The 24,189-nt window shown below is 39.5% G+C and overlaps 1 protein-coding gene across 13 annotated transcripts in view; it reads left to right on the plus strand.

Annotated features, from left to right (window-relative positions):
- CABCOCO1 (ciliary associated calcium binding coiled-coil 1) overlaps positions 1 to 24,189 on the plus strand; it is a 158,255-nt gene that overhangs the window by 53,329 nt on the left and 80,737 nt on the right. For 8 of the 13 annotated variants that reach the window (XM_083866911.1, XM_083866920.1, XM_083866923.1 and 5 more), the window contains exon 1: positions 12,830 to 12,886. The exons of the other annotated variants lie outside the window; for them this stretch is intronic. In XM_083866911.1, the coding sequence (XP_083723037.1) occupies positions 12,845 to 12,886 (42 nt within the window). In that variant the 5' untranslated portion in view covers positions 12,830 to 12,844. Of the gene's footprint in view, positions 1 to 12,829; positions 12,887 to 24,189 lie in introns of those variants that run through there. 13 annotated transcript variants of the gene reach the window in all.

Genomic DNA, 24,189 nt, shown 5'->3' on the forward strand with positions numbered 1-24,189 from the left:
AGATACACCACTGTAAAATGCAAACGGACAATCAAGTCCATGCAAAGTACTGTGTTGTTTCAGAGGTCCTAACTTCCTAGATTTAATTTTAAGAAATCCTGTTTTAATTAAACACAGGAAGATATTCTTTGAGTTGTGACCTTTCTAAGAAAGTATTTTTCCTCAATTGCTAAGATCCAAGTTTTTCTTTCTGCAAAGCCAAGCCTCTTCCTTTATGAAGTGCTGGTGCTGGCCCGCTGATATCCTTGGGAGTGGGGGATAAGGGAGACGAAGACTACTTTGCTTTAACCCTGCCCAGAAAAGAATGGAAAACAAAAGTCTGTTCCACAGCAGAGATGACTCACTTAGGAAATGCCTGAGTAAATAAATGGACTGTGTAGCATGCCTTTTTGAAGGAACAAAATTAAGCTCCTCACACTCAAAGGAAAATGATTTCAAGTCAAGGATCTACTATTGATAATCCCTGCCAATAGCTACCCTGCCATATCATGCCTTGGGTGCTGCTGGTCCACAGCCCTTCCGCTGCCATTAAGGTCAAATGTAGTTGAAGAGGAAACCAGGAGCAAACAGATTGAAGAGATTGTTTAAACAAGATATTCCACTGTGGGAGTGCCTAATGTCGAAGAAATTACTTGGGGAAACTGGTATGTCCTGTCATTCGTGGAGATCCCAACAGGGCAGACAGATGTCACAAAACTTGGAAAGATGTTTGTCAGAGCAACATTCTCATGACACCGTGCTCAGGAAGGATGCAGAGAGCTTTGCTGAGAGCCAAGTAATTCTGCATATTGAAGACATATGGGAACTGAACTGTTTAACAAGGTTGTTTCATCAATGAACAATCCAAACTTCACATCAGTGAAAGTCCCAAATTTAAGTAGGGAGAAGATACAGTATTAACTGCCTGATCAGTGGTGGACCATGATGGCAGCATGTAACAATTTGAGTAGAAGGGGAAGTACTCATGGACAGCTTCATTATTTTGGCCTAGAAGAGGCAAATACTGCACCCAGACTTGATAGAGGGCACTTTGAGATGTTTCAGTGGCTGTTTTGTGGAGCAGCTGGTTCAGGAACCCATGAGGAATCAACCCATCAGTGCTTGACTTGAATCCTGAGTGGTTTATGGGATACGATGTAGGAAGTAACAGCTGAAGAGGACACCTGAAAGGGGGATCTTAATGTGCTTAGATTTGGCATCCTTGCAGGAGTAAGACAAGCCAGAGTTCTCTGCTCAGCTTCAAAAAGGAAAACTAGATACAGATCAGCAGGCATGTTGAAAGTAAGACAGATGGAACACCTAACTCTTTGCAGGGAGTGTGGATACTGCTTCTGTAAATCACATGGGAAGTGCAGGGATAATAACTGTGCATCAAGGGAAAGAGTGAGAAGAGGCCAGCAGTTACAGGGTAAGTGAGATTGCAGGAGCACGAAGGCATCCTTCAAAAAGCTGAAATGCTGTCCAACTGAAGAAAACTGAAAAAAATTATCAATTCTGGCATGGACAAACATGATAAGGCTGGCTGAAGGAGCGTGAGGAGGATTAGCAGAAAACAGTAACTAAAACACCTGTTACCTGTTCAAACATGTCATGACTAGGAAGTCTGCCAGGGAATTGTTCGGTCAGTGGGCAGTCAGGTGGCACAGAAGCCCCCAGGAGGTGGTATTGCTGTGAGGGAGCAGTGGAGTCCCAGCATGAGTAAGATGTACACTGTACTATAGCAAAGCACTGACTCCTGCACAGAGCCTTATAGAAGGGTTTCTTTAGAATGTTTTTTTTTTCCTCTATGACACTGTATGTTCTAGTGTTCCACCAATTCAATTCTTTTGATAGTTTCTACTGATCTGCAGCTTAGACTTGTCAGGATAATTGATCATGGGCTAGGGAGTTCTTGAGGGAGAAACTTTGTTTACCTTGTTTTTGTACTCCTTTCCTGAGGATAGAGTTAGGTCTACTGCTGGATGCAGATAGTGGGATTAGATGGACCTTTTCTCTGACCTGAAATGGCTGCACTAGTAGAGACTTTCTAATCTCTGAAGAAATTGATCTGGAGTGGGTTGTAGTGTTGGTTGGATCCAAACTGAAAGCAAGACTCGTGTCTCTCTGTATGAGTGCTCTACTAATGATATATCTTATTCCCTACTTTTTTTTTTTTTTTTTTTTTTTTTTTTTTTTTTTTTTTTTTTCCCTGGAAGGTCTGGTCTCTGTCTGGGAACCCTCGAGAGTTAATGTTTGCAGGAGCTGCTGTACTCTGGCAGAGCCTGGACACAGTGGTCTGAACGTGCGTCACACTGTGTGGGATTTTCATCCAAGACACCTTGGCAAGATCTACTGCACAGCTCTGCCACGTAACAGCCAATTGCAGCATGTTTGATGCATTTGGGAAATGTTAAACCTTACTCTACCCCCAGCACCAGTGGCCATCTTTCTGCAGGAATAAGGCATCTGGCACTTTAAAAATTGTGCCACAGTATCTCTGTGCTTGCGTTGAATAATCCCTGCCTTTAGGCGAAGTCACTATGATGATTGCACTGAGCTGACTCCATAACTGTTAGAAATGTGAAATTGCACCAGTTCCCAATAAACTAGGGTTGGAGGTGGTTCACAAGCTGAACATGAGTCAGCAGTGCCACACTGCTCTTAAATGGAGGGTCACATCAGCACAGAGATACAGAGCTGAAACCTGCCTATGTCCATCTTGGGTACTTAGGAAGGCCTTGGCTCAAGTGCTGCCCTACCTTGGCTCAGAGAGGGAGGCACCAGTGGAGAAGGGCAGGAGTGTTTCTATAGTAGGAAATTAGTTACATAAACAAATGGTTCAGTTTTAGATAGTTAAAGTGACATCCTTGTCAGGCTGAAGTGCTTATAGAATCACAAGACCCCTGTTCAAGCAGCTGGAGAGACTCCAGTCTGAACTGGTGTGAGGGGCTTAGGAAATTTTATGAGGAGGAATTCCAGAACAAAAGTTCTGTGAGTTTTTGTGATCATGTGTAGTGGTTTTTTGTCCTGTTTTAGGGTGGTTTTTTTTTTTTTTTTTTCTTTTTGTGGGAACTCTGAGCAAAGAGACTCTCAGAATTTCCTTCTCTTGCTTACAAAATGGGATGTTTTAGGTAGTGAAATTTGGGAATAATGGCTAGTTGCCTTCAGTTCAAGAGACTTTGAAGACTTGATTTACAATATTCATAAAGAAATAATTACAGAGTATTAAGCTGGAAGAGACCAGGGATGAGAATGGGTCATAAATTCAATGTGAGTCAGCAATGTTGTTCTGCTAGGAAGGAGGAGCACTGGGATGTATAAACAGACCTGTAATGTGCCAAATTTCAGTTATTTCTTCTGCCTTCCTTGGGAAGATGGGAAATGCTGGGAAAAACCTCAACTAAACTACTCTAATTCTAGTGATGTTTTTCCAAGGGAGAGCTGACAGGGTAGAATGTCCAGAGATGGATAAGACTGCTGAGGAAAGAATAAGATACCATCATTCAATGTAGAGAAAAGAAAACTGAGGGGAGATGGAAGTGGCCAAGTGTTCAGGAATAGCCCATTCACCAGGCTCAAAGCAGAGGGAAGGAAGTGAAAAGCTTAAAAAGGAAAAATGGGGGAAAATGCAATTGGATGTCTGGAGATATATCTTTCTAGGAAGAACAGTGGAGCACTGAAATAATTTGTGTAGAGAGATGTCCACTGTCACAGGCTTTTAAGCAGAGATTAGGGAAACATCTGTCAGGGATGGCAGCAGTTTAGTTGATCACTTGGGGTAGAGGGCTGACTAGGTGATCTCTGGAGGTTTCTTCAGGTCTTACCTCCTAGAGCTCTAAGGTTTGTTTCTTTATTATCCAGTCATTGTCTTGAGTCTCTAAGGAGGTTTCTTGCTTAAATTAAATCTGTTTAGTTTTACTTGTATAGGGTTCTTAAAGAAGAGGAAATTGTTCTGCTTTCTCAATGCTTGACTTCAAACTGTGAATAATTATGACAGCCTTATAAAGAGATCACCACAAGTGGCAATTAGCATACATGTTGAAACAAATGGGAATGATTTAGTCATACACATGAAACAAAAAAATCTATCCAATTCTGTCTTAAGTGAAAGCCTAACTATTGCTGATCAAATGCAAGAGGGGAAAGCCAAATATTTCAAAATATGGTATGTGATAGAAGGTACTAGCTATAGCTCAGTAAGGGTGTGAAGGAAATGGAAAAAGGAGTGAAAAAAAACAGTATAAAAAGATTAGCTCTCTAGTAAAGAGCCAATATGATTGCAGAAGCATTAAAATCCCTGCAGGAGATTTACTGAAGACTCTGGCCTAGATTAGAATTTGATATAAAATAATTTAACTGAAGTCATACAATTTCTATGCCATTTGTAGCTGAGTTAATAGCATATGTTCCTGGAGGATTACAGTCAATGATTAAGGAAATTAGGTTTTGTTTGAATTTAATTTAGTTGTATAAAGCTGCTACAATAATTTACAGCTTTGATATTTAATAACCCAGATCTTAAAAGAATCTGAGGGATAGCAACGTCATCATATATTGAAATATTCCCATAGGTCATTTATATTTGCTAGTTGAGAAGAATGTTCATCAACTAGATGGGCTAAACCAGATACTTGATAAAAAAACCAATGCAGTTTTATAGGTAGTGGTAGTGAAATCTTTCTGTATCTCTTATCCAGTAAATCATAATTCACCAAGAGAACTTCTCATTTTCAGTTTCAGTCTTCATAGGAATATACCCCTGATAGTTTTCCTTCATCTAATTTCCTAGCTTTTTGCTTTATGAACATTACAAATGCTGTCTATTCTTTCTTATAAGCCTGCTGCTGCTCCCTCCTTTCATTAAAAAAAAAAAAGAAGTAAAATGCTTAGTCTCCAATTTAGCAGGGTACCCTGTTCAGAGAAAAAGAGGCGTGTAAAAACACCCTCATCTTAAAATCACCCCCTCAGTATTTTCAGGTGCCTTTCTTTTGCCACTAAGTTTATAACAGCCACAAGACATGGTCTAAGTCTCCCCCATTCTGAGGCTGCAGAATCCAGTCTCAAAATATACTTGTATGAGCTTATCATGCAAAGTGCAAACATGCACGTATGAAGCAGGAAAGCAAAAGGCTTCCAGTGGCCAGCCTGCTGCCTTGCATCTCTCCATACTCCCCTTCTTGTGCTTGCAGCCATTTCTCTCCTTCTCCGTACCTTTTCCTAGGAGGAGAGGACCCATCAAGTGGCTGGCTGTTTTGGATAGCTACCACCTGTTGTGGGCCACTGCCTTCCAATGCTCAGATCTGCTAAAGGAGGATGAGCTCAGCACAAACTTCAGCGCATTTTTAGTGCACTGTCAGTCCAGACTTTCAGAAAGGAAGGTGGAAGCCCTGACTGCTTGGCACTGCAAGTAGGAGTGGCCGTGGCTCTGCAACAGACACCAGGGCCCTGGCTGGAGTGTGAGGTGCTGTGAACTCCGCTGACATCAAAGGCAGAGCTCCACTGACATCAAAGCTTCTGCAGCCCCAAAATATGGCAAAGAGGGGTGTGTTTTCCCCTCTGATAAAGCTGAGAGAAAGCACATGAGCAGTTTATAGCTCCCTACAGTTATACATCTTTTCTGTTGATTTTATAGTTCAGGGAAAGAAAAAAAACCCTCTGGAAGGACTATTTTTTTCTTGAAGACTAGAAAGAAAGAAAAGGTTTCAGGTATTTTATTAGGATTTCTAATTCCTCCTTCAGCCTGGGCTCTATTTCTGGGAACACAGAGAAGTTCTGCAGCTCTGTATATTTCAAAGAAGAATAGAAGCAACCTTGTTCTGCAGGCACAATTTCAACCATGACTGAAGTGGAAGACCTAAAGTTACAAAGAATGAAAACCTGTAGCATTTATCCTGAGCAAAGAGGAGAACTTCCCATTTTTGACTGGGAATCCTTTGAATTGTTTCTCTAGTCATTCTCTCTCCTGTTTTCCAGTGTAAGGATAATGTGATGGGCTGACTGGAATGACACTGTTCCTGTTTGGGGCACAAATGAATGGAGGCTGGGCACAGGTTCCTGGTACAGCTATGGCCAGTGAAAAGGCCAAGCTCCTCTCACAGATGGAACACTGGGCACACAGGCAAAATATCTCAGGCTTTAGACAATGGGTGTCAAGATAAGCTGTAAATTAAAAACTAGTGGCACTGCATATATCTGCATAGTTTTAACAATTACGTTTTTCCTCCATTCTCTGAATTTATTGGAATTCCTATGAAAGTGTTTATTATGACACCCAGCCTAAGCTAATGAGTCTGAAAGGACACTGGCTTCTCTTCCTACCTGTGCCTGATAAAATGTCTTTTTTGTTGGGTTTTTAAAATTTTATTTTATTTTATTTATGTTCAATGATGTACAGGTTGTTTGTAGGCCTTTTCTATCATCTGTGCTCAGAACAGTTAAACAATGGTACTTGGCTATGGTCCTAGCAAGCACCTTTCCTCCCTGGTGATATTGGGATCCAGTGATGATCATCTGCATGTATTTTTTATGTGTATTTTTATATACTTATATAGATTTTGTCAGTCCCCTGGCACATGTTCAGAATTTAATGAAGAAAATAGGCATGAAGCTGTGTGTAGAACTCCATAATATTTTTACAAGCTAATTAGTTCAGCTGACTCTTTAATCTCTGTGCTGGAAGGGGCTGAAAGACAGGACTGTACCACAAGATTCAGATTGGCAGATTGGGAAATTACTTCACAAATGCAGGCAAGGGTAGGGGGAGCATGTAAAGAAAACAACTCTCCCATCCACCAAAAAACCACAAAAACCTGCTAACCATATTCATCATCACTGCAATAGACATATAATGACATGGGTTTTTGTCTGAGAGCAAGGCTTCCATAAACCTGTCAAGATGCTTAATTATGGTCTGTTGCACTGGACTGCCACAGACCTGCTAAGAAGAAAAAAAAGTAGTGAGATTAGATACTCCTTTTGTACTGGAGTAGTGTACTGACTTTCCCATCCTCTTGTTGTCAGTGAAAACTTCCTAAGGACAAAAATTTCCACATCTTTGTTGGTTGCAAAATATATTCAGTTTTACAAACAAGCTTCTTCTTAAAGGCTGCAGTTTCTGAACAAACCATCTGCTCAATCATTTTCTTTCCTGGCAAAAAGAGAGGCTGAGTGCCAGAATTTTTTTTTTCTGTGATATTTACCCATAAGTTATTAATACCTATCTGACACCCACAGAGATCTTCCAACTTTTTTGTTGAGTAAAACAATATTGCCTACTTGTCTGACAATATCCAAAAATGAGTGAGCATTGTTTCTGATCACCCCCACTGTAGAGCTCACAATGCCAGTTTGTTTATAAATAATGTCATCTGTTGTCTTCTCTTGAGTGTTTTATCCCATTGACTGTACTTCCCTCATCCTTTATTTGAGACATCTGTCTGTGCTGGTCCTGGTATGCATAATGACTTGAGAGATGTGAATAAAGAGATTTCATATGGTGTAATAGGCACATCCAAATATCTTCTGGAGTTTAGACTCAGCAATGTCACAGTGTGGTCCTAATGGTCTTTAAACTGCTTTGAAGTCAGATGTCAATTCTGAGTGCTGCTGATGGGAAAAAACCACTTAAAAAAATCCAAAAACCTACCACCCAAAAAAACCAACTAACGATCCCAGCAAAGGGCTACTAATTCATGTGGATTTGCTGAGTCTGATAAAACAGTGTTTGAAATAGCAAAATTTTACTTGATAGGAGAATTTTCAGCATCTGGCAAGAAATAATGAGAGGTTTTTAGACTGAGTTTTGTAACTAGTTGCTGAGTTTTCACTGTTTACTATATACTAATAAAACATTAAGGGTCCAAGTGAGATGGTAGAAGAAAGGGTTGTAGTGATAGGTCTGGCATGTGTTTATGGCAGCTTTATCCTCAGACTCCTTCTGAGAAAAGTTTAAGACTATATCTGAATATTTACCCCATTAAATAACAGTCATGGAGCATCAAGCTCAATTCTTTTTGTTTTTGTTGTGGTAGTGATAGTGGTTCCATTTTGGTTGGTTTTTTTTTTGTTTTTTTTTTTTTTTTTTTCAAAAATTAATTATTTTTATCCCACCAGACTATTTTAGTTATGGCATCTTCTGTGAAATTTCTCAGTAGGGTAAGATAGTCCTACTGCTCTGAAAAACTTTGGCTGATTAATATTCTCCAGTAGCTGTGTGTTCTGGGTGTCTGATGGGGATCTACTCATCTAGTGTTCTTTAACTTCATAGGAGTCAAAGTTTATCCAAATGCAATATATTTTTAGAAATCCTACTAATGGATTCTTTTTATCAGTAACTGAATTGGAAAATAGAGGCTGTTCTAAAACAGAATTCATAAGATCCTTTCACTTCTCTACTTCAAAGTCCCTTTAAGGGACTCAAGAACAGACAACATGATTTTTAATGTGCTTGTTGGACGATTTGAGAAGGGAGGTATCTTCTTCATGGAATGAACTTTTGTATTATTTTTGATTGCACCAAGTAAAACGAAAATCTTTTAGAATAAGCCCATTACATTGTAGATCTCAGTGTGTCAGCCCAAAGACAGAGCTGCTGCATTCACAAGTGCCACAAAAAAGGCACCACAATCAGAGTTACATCAAAAAAAAAAAAACATTGTGTTAGTAATTGCAGCTAGTCTGAGTGGTTTGAGTTTCAGGGATTTGTTTTAGGTATATGAGAGGGGAGTTTTGGGGTGTGTGTTTATTTGGTGAGAGTAGGAACCAGGGAAAGAGGTGAGTAAGGATGGTGGGTCTGATCAAGCTGTCCCAAACTAATTTTATTGCACAAAGGTAGTATAAATCATGGTAAGGTACGTTAGTTTGAACTGCATCCAAAAATGCCCAGAAGCTCAGCCTGATGATTTACAGCACTCTGGGCTAAAGACATTTTGCCAGTTCTTTCATTTCCATAGTGAGGCAGGAAATATTTAGTACTTTTCTTGAGCATATTTTGAAATCTTGGGCTTTTCTAGAAGTTTGTCTAATACTTGCAGGAGAGACCTTTGCAAGTCAGAGATTCAGAAATCTTTATTCCTTGAATTAACAGAATGTGTGGCTCCCGATTGTTGCAGCCAGGAATGTTGCCTTGTGTGACTCTGGATTGCCATGGCTGTTGTAGGAGTCAGGTAACACTTACTCAGCAGTGGTTGATACAGAGAAATACTGACTAAAGTGATCCAGTGGTTCTCCAGAACTGGAAACTGCCCTCAGTGTGCCAAACCTGAAGCACCAGTGTGACAGAATGGCACATGAACGTATGATTTATAAATGTAAATTTGATAAATTTGGCATACTTTGAGGAAATGTAATACATGTGAATCCTGTCCACATTGTGAGATACTGATGTTGCAATATAGTAGTTCTGGACTGGGTCCAGTTTCTGCATAAACTTTATATATATATGTGTGTGTGTGTGTATACATAAATATATGTGTATATATATATATATATATATATATATATATATATATATATATATACACACATAAATATATATAAATATAACTGATTAACTGATCTTTGCCTTGACAAGGATTCTTTTTCTCTTGTCTTATACATGTTTGATGGCAACAATGAGCTGCAAGTCTGTGAGCTGTCATGCACAAAGGAAATGGATACTTTCCAAATATGCATTTCTGGAACAGAAAAAGTTCTACCAAAAAGAGACAGGGTTTTTTTTATTATTTCTTGTGATTATTTATGAGTATGTTTATTATATCGATAGGATGGTAGTATGAGGAATATTCAGGTATACACATTTATTATCATTTTTTTTGTTGTTGTATGTTAATAGCTTTCCTGTGGCACCATTTTCTTCTCCACATTATATTTAATTAAACTAATCCAAACTGAAGACCCATTCAAAGGACTGAAAGGTAGTTGTTGTGGTTTGAAAGCAAAACAAGCAAGAGGCTCCAAGTCAGAGATACAATTTAATAAGAAGAAAGCTAAAAAGGTAAAAATAAAATAAAATAAAATAAAATAAAATAAAATAAAATAAAATAAAATAAATGCAATAACACAAAGGACCACTGACAGAGTCAGAATACAACCTGAGCAGGATGGTGGAAGCAGTCCAGATGAGGTGGTCTTCCTGAAGCAGTGATCCTGTAGAAAGGTCTGGTAGCTCTGATCCTCTGGGAATCCAGTGGGTAAGGGCTCTCGCACTGTCCCACATACCAGCTTATATCCAGGTGAGAATGCTTGGCTCCTCCCCCTGGGCAGAGCATCTCACAATGGGATGATGAGTTGTGAAGTGGGTCCTTGATGGCCCATTAAACAGAGATAACTCCTGGAGGGAGTTACCTGTGATTCATGGGCAAGGCATTGATGGGCCATTAGCAGAAGATACCCCAAAGGCAGGGACTTGGAAAAACACTAGCCCACCTGGTTTCAACAGTTCATGAAGATGGTGATAGAATAAATACTTTGTGTACATCCTACACTGCAACCCAGGACAGTAGTGGGACTGGGATTTGATGGGAAAATTAGATACAAACTTGAATAAACTTTTGGTATGTTGCTATGACTCCAAGAAGGTAGGAAGAAAGTTGGTGTACCAGATGCAGAAGTTAGGTGATGTTAGTGTGTAATGAGAGGTCACCTGTAGGTAAATTAGGATAATCAAAATAGGCACAAGTTGAAAGATGCATAAAAGGAAGAAATGATCCTGGACAATGAGAGCTAGACTTTGAAATCATAGAATGATTGGAGTTGGAAAGCACCTTAAAGCACTTGGAAAGCACCAGCTCACCACCACATGTGGGACACCTTCCACTAGAGCAGGCTGCTCAATGCCCTGTCCAGCCTGGCCTTGAACACTGCCAGGGATGGGCATCCACAGTTACTCTGGGCAACCTGTGCCAGTGCCTCACCACTCTCTCAGGGAAGAATTTCTTCTTAATGTCTAATCTAAATCTACCTTGCTTCAGTTTCAAGCTGTTCCCTCTTGTCCTATCACTGCATGCTCTTGTTAAAAAGTCCCTCTCCCGCCTTCCTCGTAAAATGACTCATCTGCTGGTGTTTCAAGTTCAAGAATCTTCCAGTGTGCTGACTGGACATGCATTCCCGAACTTGTAGTAACAGTCAGTTCCTGAGCCTGAAGAAGAACCAGAAAGGCAAGATGTGGCTGAGATTTCAGATAAGGCAGAGTTGAAGTTGTGTTGGAGACATTGAAGGGCAGATTTACAAATGCAGCAGGGACTGAGAGAGGGCAGCATGGTGTGATATGATGTCACTAGTGAAGCATGAGTTAATATAGCTAGTAATAAATGTAGCACATTGTGTGGTGTCCTAAAGGGACATAGTGCATACTCTGGAGGATGTGGATGAACTGTCCACCCATTCTTGGCAAGCTCCACAGTTTTGAAGTCCTACACGCCAAGGTTACAAAACTGAACGTTTAAAAAATGAGGCATTTGGGAACTGAAACCAGAGCCACATTACACTGTACATAAATATGATTACAATCAGAGTTGAGTAAAATAGAGTAGAAAGAATTTGTTTCTTACAATCTGGAGTCTCTGGCCCTTCCTTTTATATTTTGAGGATGTTACCCAAACAAAAGAGAGAAATCATGGGATCACTGATTCAATGGTAGCAGAGATGTTTTACATCATCAGCTGGGGAAGCAGGATTGGTGTTTGGTGGTGGTTTAGTGTTTTGTTGGTTGGTTGGTCATTATTTGTTAGAGCTGTGCCACAGTTTGTGCAGGCTCTCAAACTCATCCTTTTCCAGCTTCTTTCTCAGAAATATAAACAGCTTTTTTAGTGTCAGCTTTTTAAAAAGAAAAGTTACTTTCCTTAGTGCATCTGTCTTCTTTGGTCTGTCACTACCAAAAGTTTGTGAGGGGGGAGGAGATTATGTCCACACTTACCACTGATGCCTTTTGGCTCTTAATTTGCAGGATCATTGCATTCCAAGAACAGGATTTTCTTTGTTCTAAGAATAAGATATTTATGCACTGTAATCTATATATTGTGTACCAATAAAATTTGGAAGAGGAGAAATGTCACAGTAAAGCATATTAAATAAGGGATGTTTCATGGAATATGGAAAATATTATAAGTCAAAGTAACTAGTCTTGAAAAACTGGCAACTGCTATTGCTATAAATACAGCTGTACCAAAGAGGTGAAAAAAGATGTCTCTATGGAGTTATTTAAAGGTATTTTAGTACTTCTGTCACTACAGTAACTATATACCATCCACAGGTACAACTGTAAAATGTTCATGTGTGATAAAATAGCTAAATGAGGAATACCAAATAATAGCACACAAAAAAGCATGCATTTTTCTTTTGCAATATATTTATTGTCTAAAACATTCTTTAAAATACAGAATCTATGTCTGTGACAAATTTGCAGGGATTTAAATTAGGATTTTGAATGGGTTCATTCAATTTCCTGCATTAGCCTCTGAGAGCTAGCTTTTAATGGACTTTTGACCTCTCCTGTACTTGCACACCAGCAGGTTTGAGCCCTCGCAGCAGGATGGGCAGGGCTGGCCCCTGGGTGTTGCTCAGGGCCCTCTTCTAGACACGATGTCTATGTGAGCAAAGCTACCAGCACAGGCAAGTCATCTGTGTGCTAAAGCCTGGGCAGATAAGCCACTGCTGTATTCTGATGCTGGCTACTGGATTAAAAGTGGTTTGATGCATTGCTGTGTTCCTGCCTGAAGCCAATGCAGAAGGAAGCTAAAGGTCAGTCTAAAAATATGTTGATGAATTAAAAACTCTCTTCCGGTTCTTGAGGAGATGTCAGCCAGGAAGTCCCTGTGAGTGTCCGGAGCAAAAGGAAAAAGTGTTTGTGGTGGCTTTGCTCCTTGTCATGGACAATGCTGTATCACTTCAGGTCTTCAAGGACAGTCCTGTAAGCCAATGTTATGTGTAATGAAATGATTAGTCACTGTAAAATTATAGGTTGAGCCTGCATTGCTAAGCTAGAGACCAGTTTTCAGACATTTCCTTAAATAAAAAAACCTCCTGGCCAAGTTTTAGATAGTGTAATTGAAGCTTCATATTGCAGTCCTAGAAGAATCCTGGACTTTGAGGAGCACTCTCCAACCTTCACCGATTCAGCTGGTCTGAGGTGATCTTGGGGGCACTGGTGAGAGGCCGTACTTCAAACTAGAGCTAACCCTTTCCATTCCAGTTCTTGTCCAGCTGCTGCCTGCCGAGGGTGGATGGGGCAGTACTGTGAAGGTGACACACACTGCTTGTCTCTTCCTCCATGTGACAAACACGCTGTCCCACTACTACGTGGCATAGTTAGTGGTGTTAGACAACAGATGGGAGGAGGTCGACCAGAGCTGGGTGCCAGGGATTCCAGGCAGCCAGCAGGGGAATTTGGAAATGCCCTTGTCATAAGGCACTTTCCAAGGGGAGCTTAGCAGTACCTCACCAGAAAGCCTTGTGAGTGTTGGAAACTCCAAGAGCACCCCAGGCGTTCCCAGAGCAATCAAGCCTATCTTCACTGTGCTGACTTATTACTTATTAAATCAAGTTCAGCTCCTCAATCCTTCTATTCGAAGACCCATGGCTTAGGCTCAGGCCTGCAGGAAGGCACCTGCCAGCTCTGGGTTTGACATCTTTGATGGAGCATCCTTATGGTCAAGAGGTGAGTGCCAGAAAGTAGACTTTCCAAAGGGGGCACTGTAAGAGCATCTTATAAATTATCCCAAGAGCTAGGGCCCTTCAGAGATCCCATACCCTGTTCCACGTGTAAAATACATCTCTTTGGTCTTGGTTCCTCTAAGAGAGACATGTGGCTGTGTGCAGTTTTTTCCTTTTAATTTCCTACCAAAACAAAACACTTCACTGCAAATGCTTTCCCCCTTGAGGGATGAGAGTACTAATGACACATGACAGATGTTAGTCATGGTCGCTTTGTTCACTCCTGGAAGGCACTTGGGTGCCACAGAGATGTTTATAGCATAAGAAGTTTTAGAATAATGCAGTTGGAGCTTATGTTGGTATTTAAAGTTAATCACTGGCTTTCAGGTTTTTAGCCACTGAGTTGACAATTATTTTCAAGCCGTGTGAAGGACAAGTCTCAGGCAGAAAAAGAAGTTATTTTTCAGCCCTATATCAGTGCATTAGTAATAAATTATTTAAGTTCAAGGGAACTTGAAATCCAGTCCATAATGGTGAGGTATGTGAAGTGCATGCATGTGAAGAGGGAAGAGAAAATTCAATGAGCTACTGATGTGAGTCTCTTGTGTTCTTCCCTGCCCACTTGCAGTGTTGATAAAGATGCTAATGGACCTCTATTGTGCATGTATCTATTTTGATGACCATAATGCAGGGGAAAAAAAGCATTAAGTTGAAGTGCTGCTTCTGCAGAAGAAAAGAATATTTATTGAGCTGTTCTACGAAAGACAGATCTGGGCTCCCAGCTAAACACTGGCATCAGATATTAAATTCTAGATATTGCACATATGGCATGACCCTTGTCAGGGAGGAACTCAAGGCCTGTAATTTTCACCTGATTCTACAGTCATTGGACACTACCTAGGTGAATACAAACACAGGCAAGCTCCTTACTGTCCCAAAGGGAAGCTTCCCTCCTAAGTCACAAGGTTCAGCAATTCTTACGTACAGCCAAGTCCATACTGCATCTCTCTGTCCCAAAGCCTTGCAAAAGATGATGACTTAACTCCTAGCTAGCAGATTTGGACTGTCATTTTAGTCAAACACATATAGCACAGTTTTCCATGCCTCAGCAAGAACATCTGTTTGACAGCTGCTTCTGGTTTCAAGTCAAACCTCTCCAGTTACTAAGAACTGCAGATGAGAGAAGTTAGTTGTGCCTTGCTTCCAGTTGTGTTGTGTGATCAGCCTACCAATGGGGCAACCAGTAATGTCGAGAGCACTCACCAGGCATGGCTTTTTAGCTGTCAGATAATCCACACTGTGAGTTTCTAGAAGAAAACTGAACATATGCAGAAAGTGTTTCTAAATGCATTTGAACTGATCACTTGTTTTCAGGTTTTGAGGAGATAAGGCCATATTCAGTATTGTGGAAGAGCCCTGAGTATTTCTGTAGTCCAGGAAATATTGAAGTACTTATTTAAGTGCCTTGCAGAAAAGCAACATGTTTTACATGGAATAATACAGTATTTGTATTATACAGTTCTTTGTAAGAAGAGTTATGTCTGTAAAATGGCACTGGAGAAACGGACTTGTTGCAGGATATATTTTGATTTTACCTTGTTACCACATCTGCAAGGGCTTGCCATATGATCAAGGGGTTTCCTGGGTCCTGGCGTGCACCACTGTTTGCTTGAAAAGCACAGTATTAAATGGTTTGTGGAATAAATGGGGAGCTCAGACATTTTAGAAGAACAAGAACTGATATAGCTGATTTTCCCAAGAGCAGCTGGGTAACAAATTCCATTGTTCAGTTTTTTGGCTGTTATAAGAAAGTGCTTGTTTGTCTGTTTGTTTGCTAACTCTTGTTCACCCAGTAGGTTGAGCTCATTTACCTCAGTGATCCTTCTGGGTGCACAACAACTGCAGAAATGGAAAAATTCAGGTACCTGAATGCAGCATCTCCCACCAATTTTCAGCCTCTGAGAAAAGTACTTGCTGCTAAAAGGAAACTTCAGAAAAAAGGGGGATACAGGTACTGGGATTGGGCTTCAAACTACATGAGATTAGGGTAAATGTTGTCATTAAAGGTACTTTAAAACAGTTATCTCTGAAACTAATTAGCAAGTGCTTTTAATTGGTGGGGGCGTATTTTTTAAGGACCTCTTCTTTAATCTTTTATGGTAATCAGGCTCCCACATTTACAATTCAGCAGTGCTCCTCATACAAATAACTAGATAACATTCTTAATTAGATTATAGTAACTGTAGGAAAAAGTTGTTCTAAAAGTGAAATTACAGACTGTTATGACTAATGCTATACAAATTAGCATAAAGTAGCTCAGACCAAATTATCCCTGAGAGTTTGCAATTAGGAGCACCTGCTATTAGTGCTCTTGCTAAACTTTTATCAATTAATCATTACTTCCTCAAGTAACAAGAACAAAACTGAATGTTATGAGTATTGTAAGAATGATTAATTGCTGGTTGTAAATTGCTGACTAGCTCCATTATTACTTCTACTTTAAAGACTTTCAGAAATGTGTCTATCAGTTTAATGAATGCATAAATTATAGTAATGTACTTGGTATTTGGAATTTTTTTGTCCTACTTGGCTGGTAGCATCTGTTCTCAGATTTAGATAAGTCTGAGACTTTCAGAGTGTGAACTGTGTAACAGAACATTGTTTTTACCTTTCTTTTTCCTCTTTTCTTTTTCAAAATGGACCCTCAACTCAGACTCCTAAATGCTAAACACTAAATCAATGACTCTATTAATTCTTTTGAGTACTGGGTGCAAGGTAATTCCCTCACCTGAGATACTGACCTTTGGCGTCTGGAAAGATATTTAATGTTGTTATCATCATTGTCTGAATTTACCTGTTTGTTCCAGCTTTGTGGTGCAGCATTGTCCTGATTCTTTCTCAATATATAAATTAACATGTGAGGGAGTATCAAAACACTGGAGTGTAACTAAAAGAGATGTTTTAGTATTTTGTTTTTGATGGGAATAGATTTTTGTTTTGGTTTTGAGTTGGAATAGATCTTAAAGTTTGCCAGTTCAGGAGTGCTTTTAGTCCTGTGTAATCATAGACATTGCAGCTTTAACATGAATTGAAAAAATCTAGAGAGCACAGCATTACAGCTGTTGAGTGAAACATCAGCAGGTTGCCAAAATGCATGGTAGTATGTTACCAAATTCGTAAGAAATATATGAAAATCTGGAACTGATCAAGAGATTCATAAAATAGCTAGAATTGTTTATCTTGGCTGTTCTGAGATGAAGTCACTACATGGATGGAATAATTCTAAAGTGCAGCTTGTGAAAACTGTCAGAAATTAAGATTTCACAAACCTGGAAAAAAAATGAGGTTGGAAATCAGCCAGCAGGGGAAGAAAAAATCCAAAAGCTAGATATTTTTGACATGCCTCAGAGATATAAAGGGAGGTGGTATGGGTGAAAGATTTTTCTCATTCCCAGATCATCTGAGCTGTAAGGATGAACTACTTTCTAATAACCCTTTAGCTTCCTAGCATAAAAGGTACCTGTCAGTTAAGTCTATGGGTTTTTATAGTGCTGTTGAACAGGTAGTCCAGGTAAATATTGCTTAGATTACCTGCTACCCAAATGGAGACAACAGAGGAGCAACAGAAAACATGTAGCTAACCCAGCACCTGAAATGTTCTCAAGCTTTAATCACATAATAAATGAGGTAATAATAGCCTTTGTCCTAAATGTTGCAACCAAGCAACTTGACACGGTGCTGTGGAAATTCCTCCTGGGAGCTCTTGGTGAGCCAGGCTCACTGCCTCTCCACAAAGTCCACAAGCCCTGCTGAAGTGAACTCTCCTTTGTGATTAATTTCTATATTTCATCAAGTGACTATTTGAAAGCAAATACCATCCTTACATGAGGCACTTAGTATGTTTTGGTAATATATATGCAGAATTTTCAGTTACTCCATTATACAGTTACAGAAATTATTCTAAATGAAAGTATTTTACTGAGAGTTTACACCTGAGGCATGTGAACCATGGAGGTGCAAAGTGGAGCCCTGCAGGGGAAGCCTGGCAATCATCAGAACTGAGGTGGACATGTAATGCAGAGGCATAGTGAGGGAGTCACCAGCAACACCCTCAGGAAATGCAGTAGTCATTAGATAATTTCTTTTATAATTGATAAACGGGCCAAAAGTATCGTTTCAGCCAACAGCAATGAAAATTACCAAGCATCTAATGATGATCATGCTCAAAATCATAAAGATTTTTGCTGTTTGTCTGGCTGCTGTTTTCTTACTTTCTGCCTTAAAGGTCAGGTACTTTTGACAGATGAAAATTTTCTCATCCTATACCTTATCAAGCACAGGACAAACTGAATTTTTGTTTTTTAAATGAGCCATTTGTATAAGGTGGCTGTGTGCCTGCCACCTTCTTTTCAGTAGCCTCAGGCTCTGTATACTTGTTTTCTGCCTTCCTCTCCCTGTATGGCGCTCACTCTTTCTCTGCACAACTTCCACAAATGAGGCTTGTTATGTATGATACAGTGCTGAAACCTAAGAACAACCCCCTTGTTTCCTTTGATATACCTTGGATCCTACTCATATTTGCACCATGGTGCAAGTAAGGAACAGCTTTGGTCATGATGGGTGACTATCACCATAATTCTTATTCACTTGAAGCTGCTACCACACTATAATAAAAGAAATGGGTGCTACTGGCTTTGCTCAAAAGAAGAAAACAAATCCTAGATCCTTGGGACAGGTGCTGAGCATAGCAGCACTGATTTTAAAGAAGCTGCAGTGATTGACACAAGTGGAGTATGTTCCCACATAAGGATATGTAGGTCAGCAGGGAGCTGACGTTTCACACACTCCCAGGCATCCCCTTTGGCACTTTGGTTGGCCTAGTTGGGGAGCCAGTAATGAGGAAAAATAGTGACTCAAGTGACCACTGTGTTGCACTTTTCTCTCTCTGCTTTTCTATATTCACACAAATCATCAAATATTTAGTTTTAGCCTGTTCACTCCCTTTCTCTTCTAAACATAAGGCAGGAGGTGTCACAAGAGTAAATGTCTCTCATGAGAGTTTCATCATTTCCCTGTTTAGACTTGGTTGAAAGTTCTGCTACAAATCCTGTTCTTGTAATAATGCCATTTGCAATATTGCCACTTCTTGTAATACCAAACTAACTTACCAAGACTTTTCCAAACAAATAAGTATCCTAAATATTTCCCCAATAATTTGTAATACAAGTTCACTTTATTTTAGTTTTTAGACCAAAGAATACAGCTGCTGTCACTTTAGTAAAGTAGTTCACCACATTTTGAATACTATAAGGCTTCTCTCTTTAAACTGTGCTGCCATGTGGATGCATTTAAGTTATGCCCATAGCTCATTTGGAAGATTGTAGATGAGAACTGCCTCCAAAATGCAGTACTAGAATGTGAGCTGTGCTTTACTTTGTGTGTATGTTAGTGTGTGTGATCCATATTTAGGGGAAAAATCAACATAAATGTTGGTGGGCACATACCCAAAGAACAAGTTGATGTGCCAATGCTTTTCTTCTTCAGTTCTGTTTCTACTGATCTTGAAGCAAGCAGGGGAGTGAGATCTGCTCCCTAAGCAGACCAAGGGATCCCCTGTCCTGATGCTACACCAGCGCCTCCATTTCAAGCTCTGATAGGAATGTAACTGGAATAAGGGGTAGTTATGGTGCTCAGCTAGCTGGCTGTGCATTCACACCAGAGCCAGTTGGCAGAGGTCAGAACAGCCCCATCTGTGTGCTAGACTGCTCCAACCCAATCTGCTGAGGAGGGTGGATCCAAACCAGCAAGGACCAAGTGCAAACTCTTCTGCTGACTCAGTATCAAGGAAAAATTGTTGTACTGCACTGATTGGTGGAGACTGTTCCTAATATATGTGTGTGTTTATATATATGTGTGTGTGCCATATGTATGTTAACATTTTGTAAATCTAACCCTTGTATTTTTTCAAAAATCGCATTGCTATTTGGATCAGGCTTAGATTTATACAAGCAAGTCTGTCTGGTTTTTATTGTTCTGTACCAAATAGCTGTTAGTTCATTTTACCTAAATTTAATGGCATCATAGAAGTTGGAGATCGTCAAGTTTCTACATGTTTTGCCAACTGGGAGAAAAGCTGTCATGCCACTTGATAGATACTATGGAAATCAGAGAAAAGTAGGAGAATATACAACCAAAGTTTGCACAAATCAATTGCAGCACACCAAACCTTAAAGAAATGAGTCTGTTACCCTGCTAGTTTTTCTTGAGGCTGAATGAATTATTTTCACAATACTACACTTTCTGATTTTTTTCCTGTGATAATTTAATTGTCAAAATGTTTTTTACAGAAGGTCTCTTGGAGATTGTCTGTTGCTCAGTTTCATTTTGTCAAAATTTGTGGGAATTTGAGGGGGTCTTTGAAACACTCCTGTAGTCAGGGCACATTTCAAAGCCTTCAGTGACACTGCAGAGACTGTAGTACGTGACTCACTGAGTAAATGTGACTCATGCTAATTGTCTGGGGACTTTTGTTCCAGTAATACACTGTTTCCTGCTCTGGGATCAGTTCAGTCAATAAAAGTCTGGTTTCTTTGAATGCATGAAATAACTGAAACCCAAAACTGAATATCACTATAATGGACATCTTAGGAGCCCCATAGAACAAATGAAATGGGGTCATAGGTACAGGCCTTGTTAGAGGTGACTGACTGTATTCCCTTCTTGAAAAAGTAATTTCAGTTGCACACGTGCAAGTGCTAATTGCTTTGCATCATTAATCCATTTTTCAGTACAAATTGGTCTCATTAAAATTGGCTGGTGGGAGTCAATATGGCCAACTCTTCTAGAGAAATATGTTGCTGTGTGCAAACAGGCAGTCTCAGATCTGCCTTTGCTGGCTGGCAAGGCAGAAATTGCAAGTGCTGTGTTGCAGCAATAAGGATCACAGTGCATACCATGCAACAATATATCATCACTCCTTACAGCAACATTGCAAGGCTCACTGATACTGCCAGACCTCTGAAAATACCCTGGAAATGGTTAAATTCACAAGGACAAACTTTATCCCGCTGTACCCTGCAAGTCCTAAAGAGCACGAATGCTGTAATTTCTCAGATGGGAGAGGTAAACTGTGCTGAGTGTCAGCATGATTTATAGATTTTGATTTGTGTAGGCAAAGGGCAGTGTGTCTTTGTGTCATGTATAGGTTGTGCATATCTGCAGAAACAATCAGTATTTGATTTTACCCTGTATTCCTGAGTAGCTCCATGCTGTTTGCCTTCAGCAAACATTCTTCACTGGTTTGCATTAAGTATTTTCAGTGATTGATAGTTTTCTTGTTCAAGGATTGGTAAATGTGAATCTGCTTTTCATCTTGGCCTAAAGGGACCCTTGAAGGAGTGGAACTTTTGGGTTTTTTCTATAAGCTTTGAAAAGAAATTGAAAGACTTGATGTTGAGTCATTGGGGAATGCAATTTATAATGTGTGGCTTGGTCTATCACTCATTATGCAGCATAATCAACTAGGTGACCAGTTCAGATGAGAATAAAATCTCTGGCAGTTTTCTCAGAGAACATGAGTGGACAAATATCCTTTGGCAGGCTCTTAGCCAAAGTCCAATCTGAGAAACAAACTATGCTGTCTTTATGAGTGAAGAGCAAAATCATGGTCTGGTGGAGAGATGCTGAAAAAAATAACAGTGCAGAAGGGGCATCTGTGTGCAAATCAGAGCAACTGTTTTGGCAGGTCTTCAGTGATAGCAGGTTTTGACATCTTCACTAGGAATAATGGTTTGAACTGTAGAAAAACATAGCTGCAAGGTTAGATATGTGTGAGATCTATGAGTCAAACCAGCAGAGACTGTCCCAAAAAAACCATGAAATATGCAGACGTTGGAAAATCTGAATATAATTTGGAAACAGTGTTCAACATAAGAGGAAATTCTCAACTAAGTAGCTGTTAAGGCCTAACATATAAATGCTTATTTACACCAACATGTCCAGGAAATTTTAGCAATTAAAGTGTTAAGTGAAAGTGAACAGAATTTAAAGGAAACAATAAGAGCTTTTGGTGAAGAGGATTTAAAGAGGGCGAAAATCCATTATGAAGTTACCAGGATAAAAATCAAAACTTTCTGATGATCAGGTAGATCTAGTGCATCATAAAAGTGTAAATGAGGAATATTTATTGCTAAGCCAATAACAAAGACTCAGTTAAATGTTAAATACACTGCTGCACTAACAAAATAAAGTTGTCCATGTCACCAATGGAGAACAATTGTAATTCCTGAAGCTTAGGGTGGCAGCTCTGTCTAATACTTGTAACCTCTTCCTTTTGCTCTGGTGGATTCTGCTTTCCCTGGTGGCCTAGGAAATCTTATGTCTTCTCTTGTGAATCAGAAGAGAAAAAAGCAAGCGGAGATGTGAAATGGTTACACACATTAAACCAATAGTAAATGATGTAGCTGCTGGAGCAGTAGCAAAGTTGGAATATAATGAAAAGTTTTGTTTTAATATCATGCAAATGAGATAAAGCATAAACAAGAGGATCTGAAATGAAAACATCTTGAAAGGGAGGGAGGTAGGCAGGGGTGGAGAAAGAGGGGAAGTGTCTGACAGGAGGCTGTGTGCAGGGATAGTGAATTAGAGCAGCTGAACCAGAAAACATAACATAGATGTGTTTCTCACTTCCTAAATGAAGGGACACCTTTTAAGGTACTGTTTGAATGGCAGTAATTAAAAAGGAATTTCAGGTTAATTGCAAGTACTCCAGTTTCCTGTAGACAATGTTGGATATGAATTTGTAAAGGGTATCTTGCCATCTACTAGATAGCAAACTTGTTTGTTGTGGAAGGAAACAGCATCTTTTGAACCTTCTAAAGTTATTAAATAAATGTCACAAGGTAAATAAAATTTAGAGAATAAAGTATGGACAGGAGTTGTAGAAGAAATTATATACAATAAGCATCACAAAAGATGTTTTTATTTTGTATAGCAGTGGTATTCGAATTCCTCAAAAAGCAGATAATATCAGATATTATCAGATCCAAAAATCAGATCAGATCCAAAAATATCAGATCCAAAAACCTTTGGTGTGGAATGTTAAAAATGCATTAATTTTTATGTTTCACAGTGAATTTTCATTTGTGGGCCAGAGGTTGTTTAGATATTTACTTGATGTGAAAATAAGTGATGAGCTGTTTTTCATTTCAGGAACAAACATTGTGATCAAGGAAAGGAAAACCACATCTGCGTTAGAACTAAGTAGTAGCTGCTGTTATTGACTCTTTAAATCCAACCCAAACAAACAAAAATATTTCAGCAATTATGTCTTAATGCAACAGGGGAGCACGTTATATCTGCTATTGTTGGCAAGCTGTGAAATAACATTTATAGCTCAATTTACATTACTTTAAGTAAAATATTTCCAATAGATGCTTTTAAAGATAATTTCATTCTGATCTGCTTCTTTATCCTCTTTGGCTAAGTTTAGCTAAGATGTTTTTATGCTGGGGTGTGAAGGCAGACTTTGCTAAAACCAGCATTGCTAAACACAAGCTTTCATGCGTGGCCTCCACATACATTGGTTATTATCAGGGATAAGTGTAATACTTCAGAAACCAGGGAAGCTCTAGAAAATGAAACTGAGAGGTGCCACCCAACCCTTCAGGTTGTGAAGAGAACCAAAATAATAATAATACACTTGTGAAACACTCAGCTGGATTCTCTCTGGGTTCATGGCAAGAATGGCTGATTGTTTTGCACACTCTGTGATATCTCTGTTCCCACAGAGGCAGTGCAGGGCTGGACACACTGAGCTGCCTTTGCATACCCCAGCACCTGACCCAGTAACCTGATATTTTCTCTCCCTCTCCTGACAAGGTGTTGAATTTTCCCACACACAGTGTGATAGCTTTTTTAGGGCTTTTTAAAAGAGGTTTGTTTACTTTTGCTGTTATCCTACCCACATTTCAAGCCTGACAGAAGTTTCCGTATTAGGTTGTTGGCCATTCCAGATTTGAACCAGCACAGTTCCAGAATTTCAGCTGAACTGTGACCTGTATCTTCCCATGTGCAGGCTGTTCCTCAAGACTCAAATAGGATGAATGTAGGTTACCTAGTATGCTACCATCCCAATTTTTTCTAGAGAGTGAAATTTCACTATATATAACACAGAAAAGTGGGATGGTAGTCCTGTTTCAGGAATTTCTTTTTGCAGCTTTTTTTTTTTTCCCCCACCCTAGCCTTTACTAATTTCCAGAGAAAATAAGCTAAAATGACCAAACTGAATCTCTTTAAACCTTTAATCGAAGTATTGGAATGAAAACAGAGAACTTTAAAAATCACAAGTCTTATCTGCAGCAAGCAGCTAATATAATCTAATCTTTAAAAAATTATTCATATCAAACTATTGGAGCAAATTTTCCTTGGGAAAAGAATTAAAACAAAATAATAGTGTGAGACCAAATGCACTCCTTAACATAGCTTGCTTTTATAGAGACAGAGCATGGTGCAAAGCAGCTGAATGATTATAGAAGATAAGAGCAGCAGTGGCTCAGATCT

Source organism: Zosterops lateralis, assembly GCF_965231275.1.
Source record: "Zosterops lateralis genome assembly, chromosome: 8".
In the NCBI taxonomy this organism is placed as follows: domain Eukaryota; kingdom Metazoa; phylum Chordata; class Aves; order Passeriformes; family Zosteropidae; genus Zosterops; species Zosterops lateralis.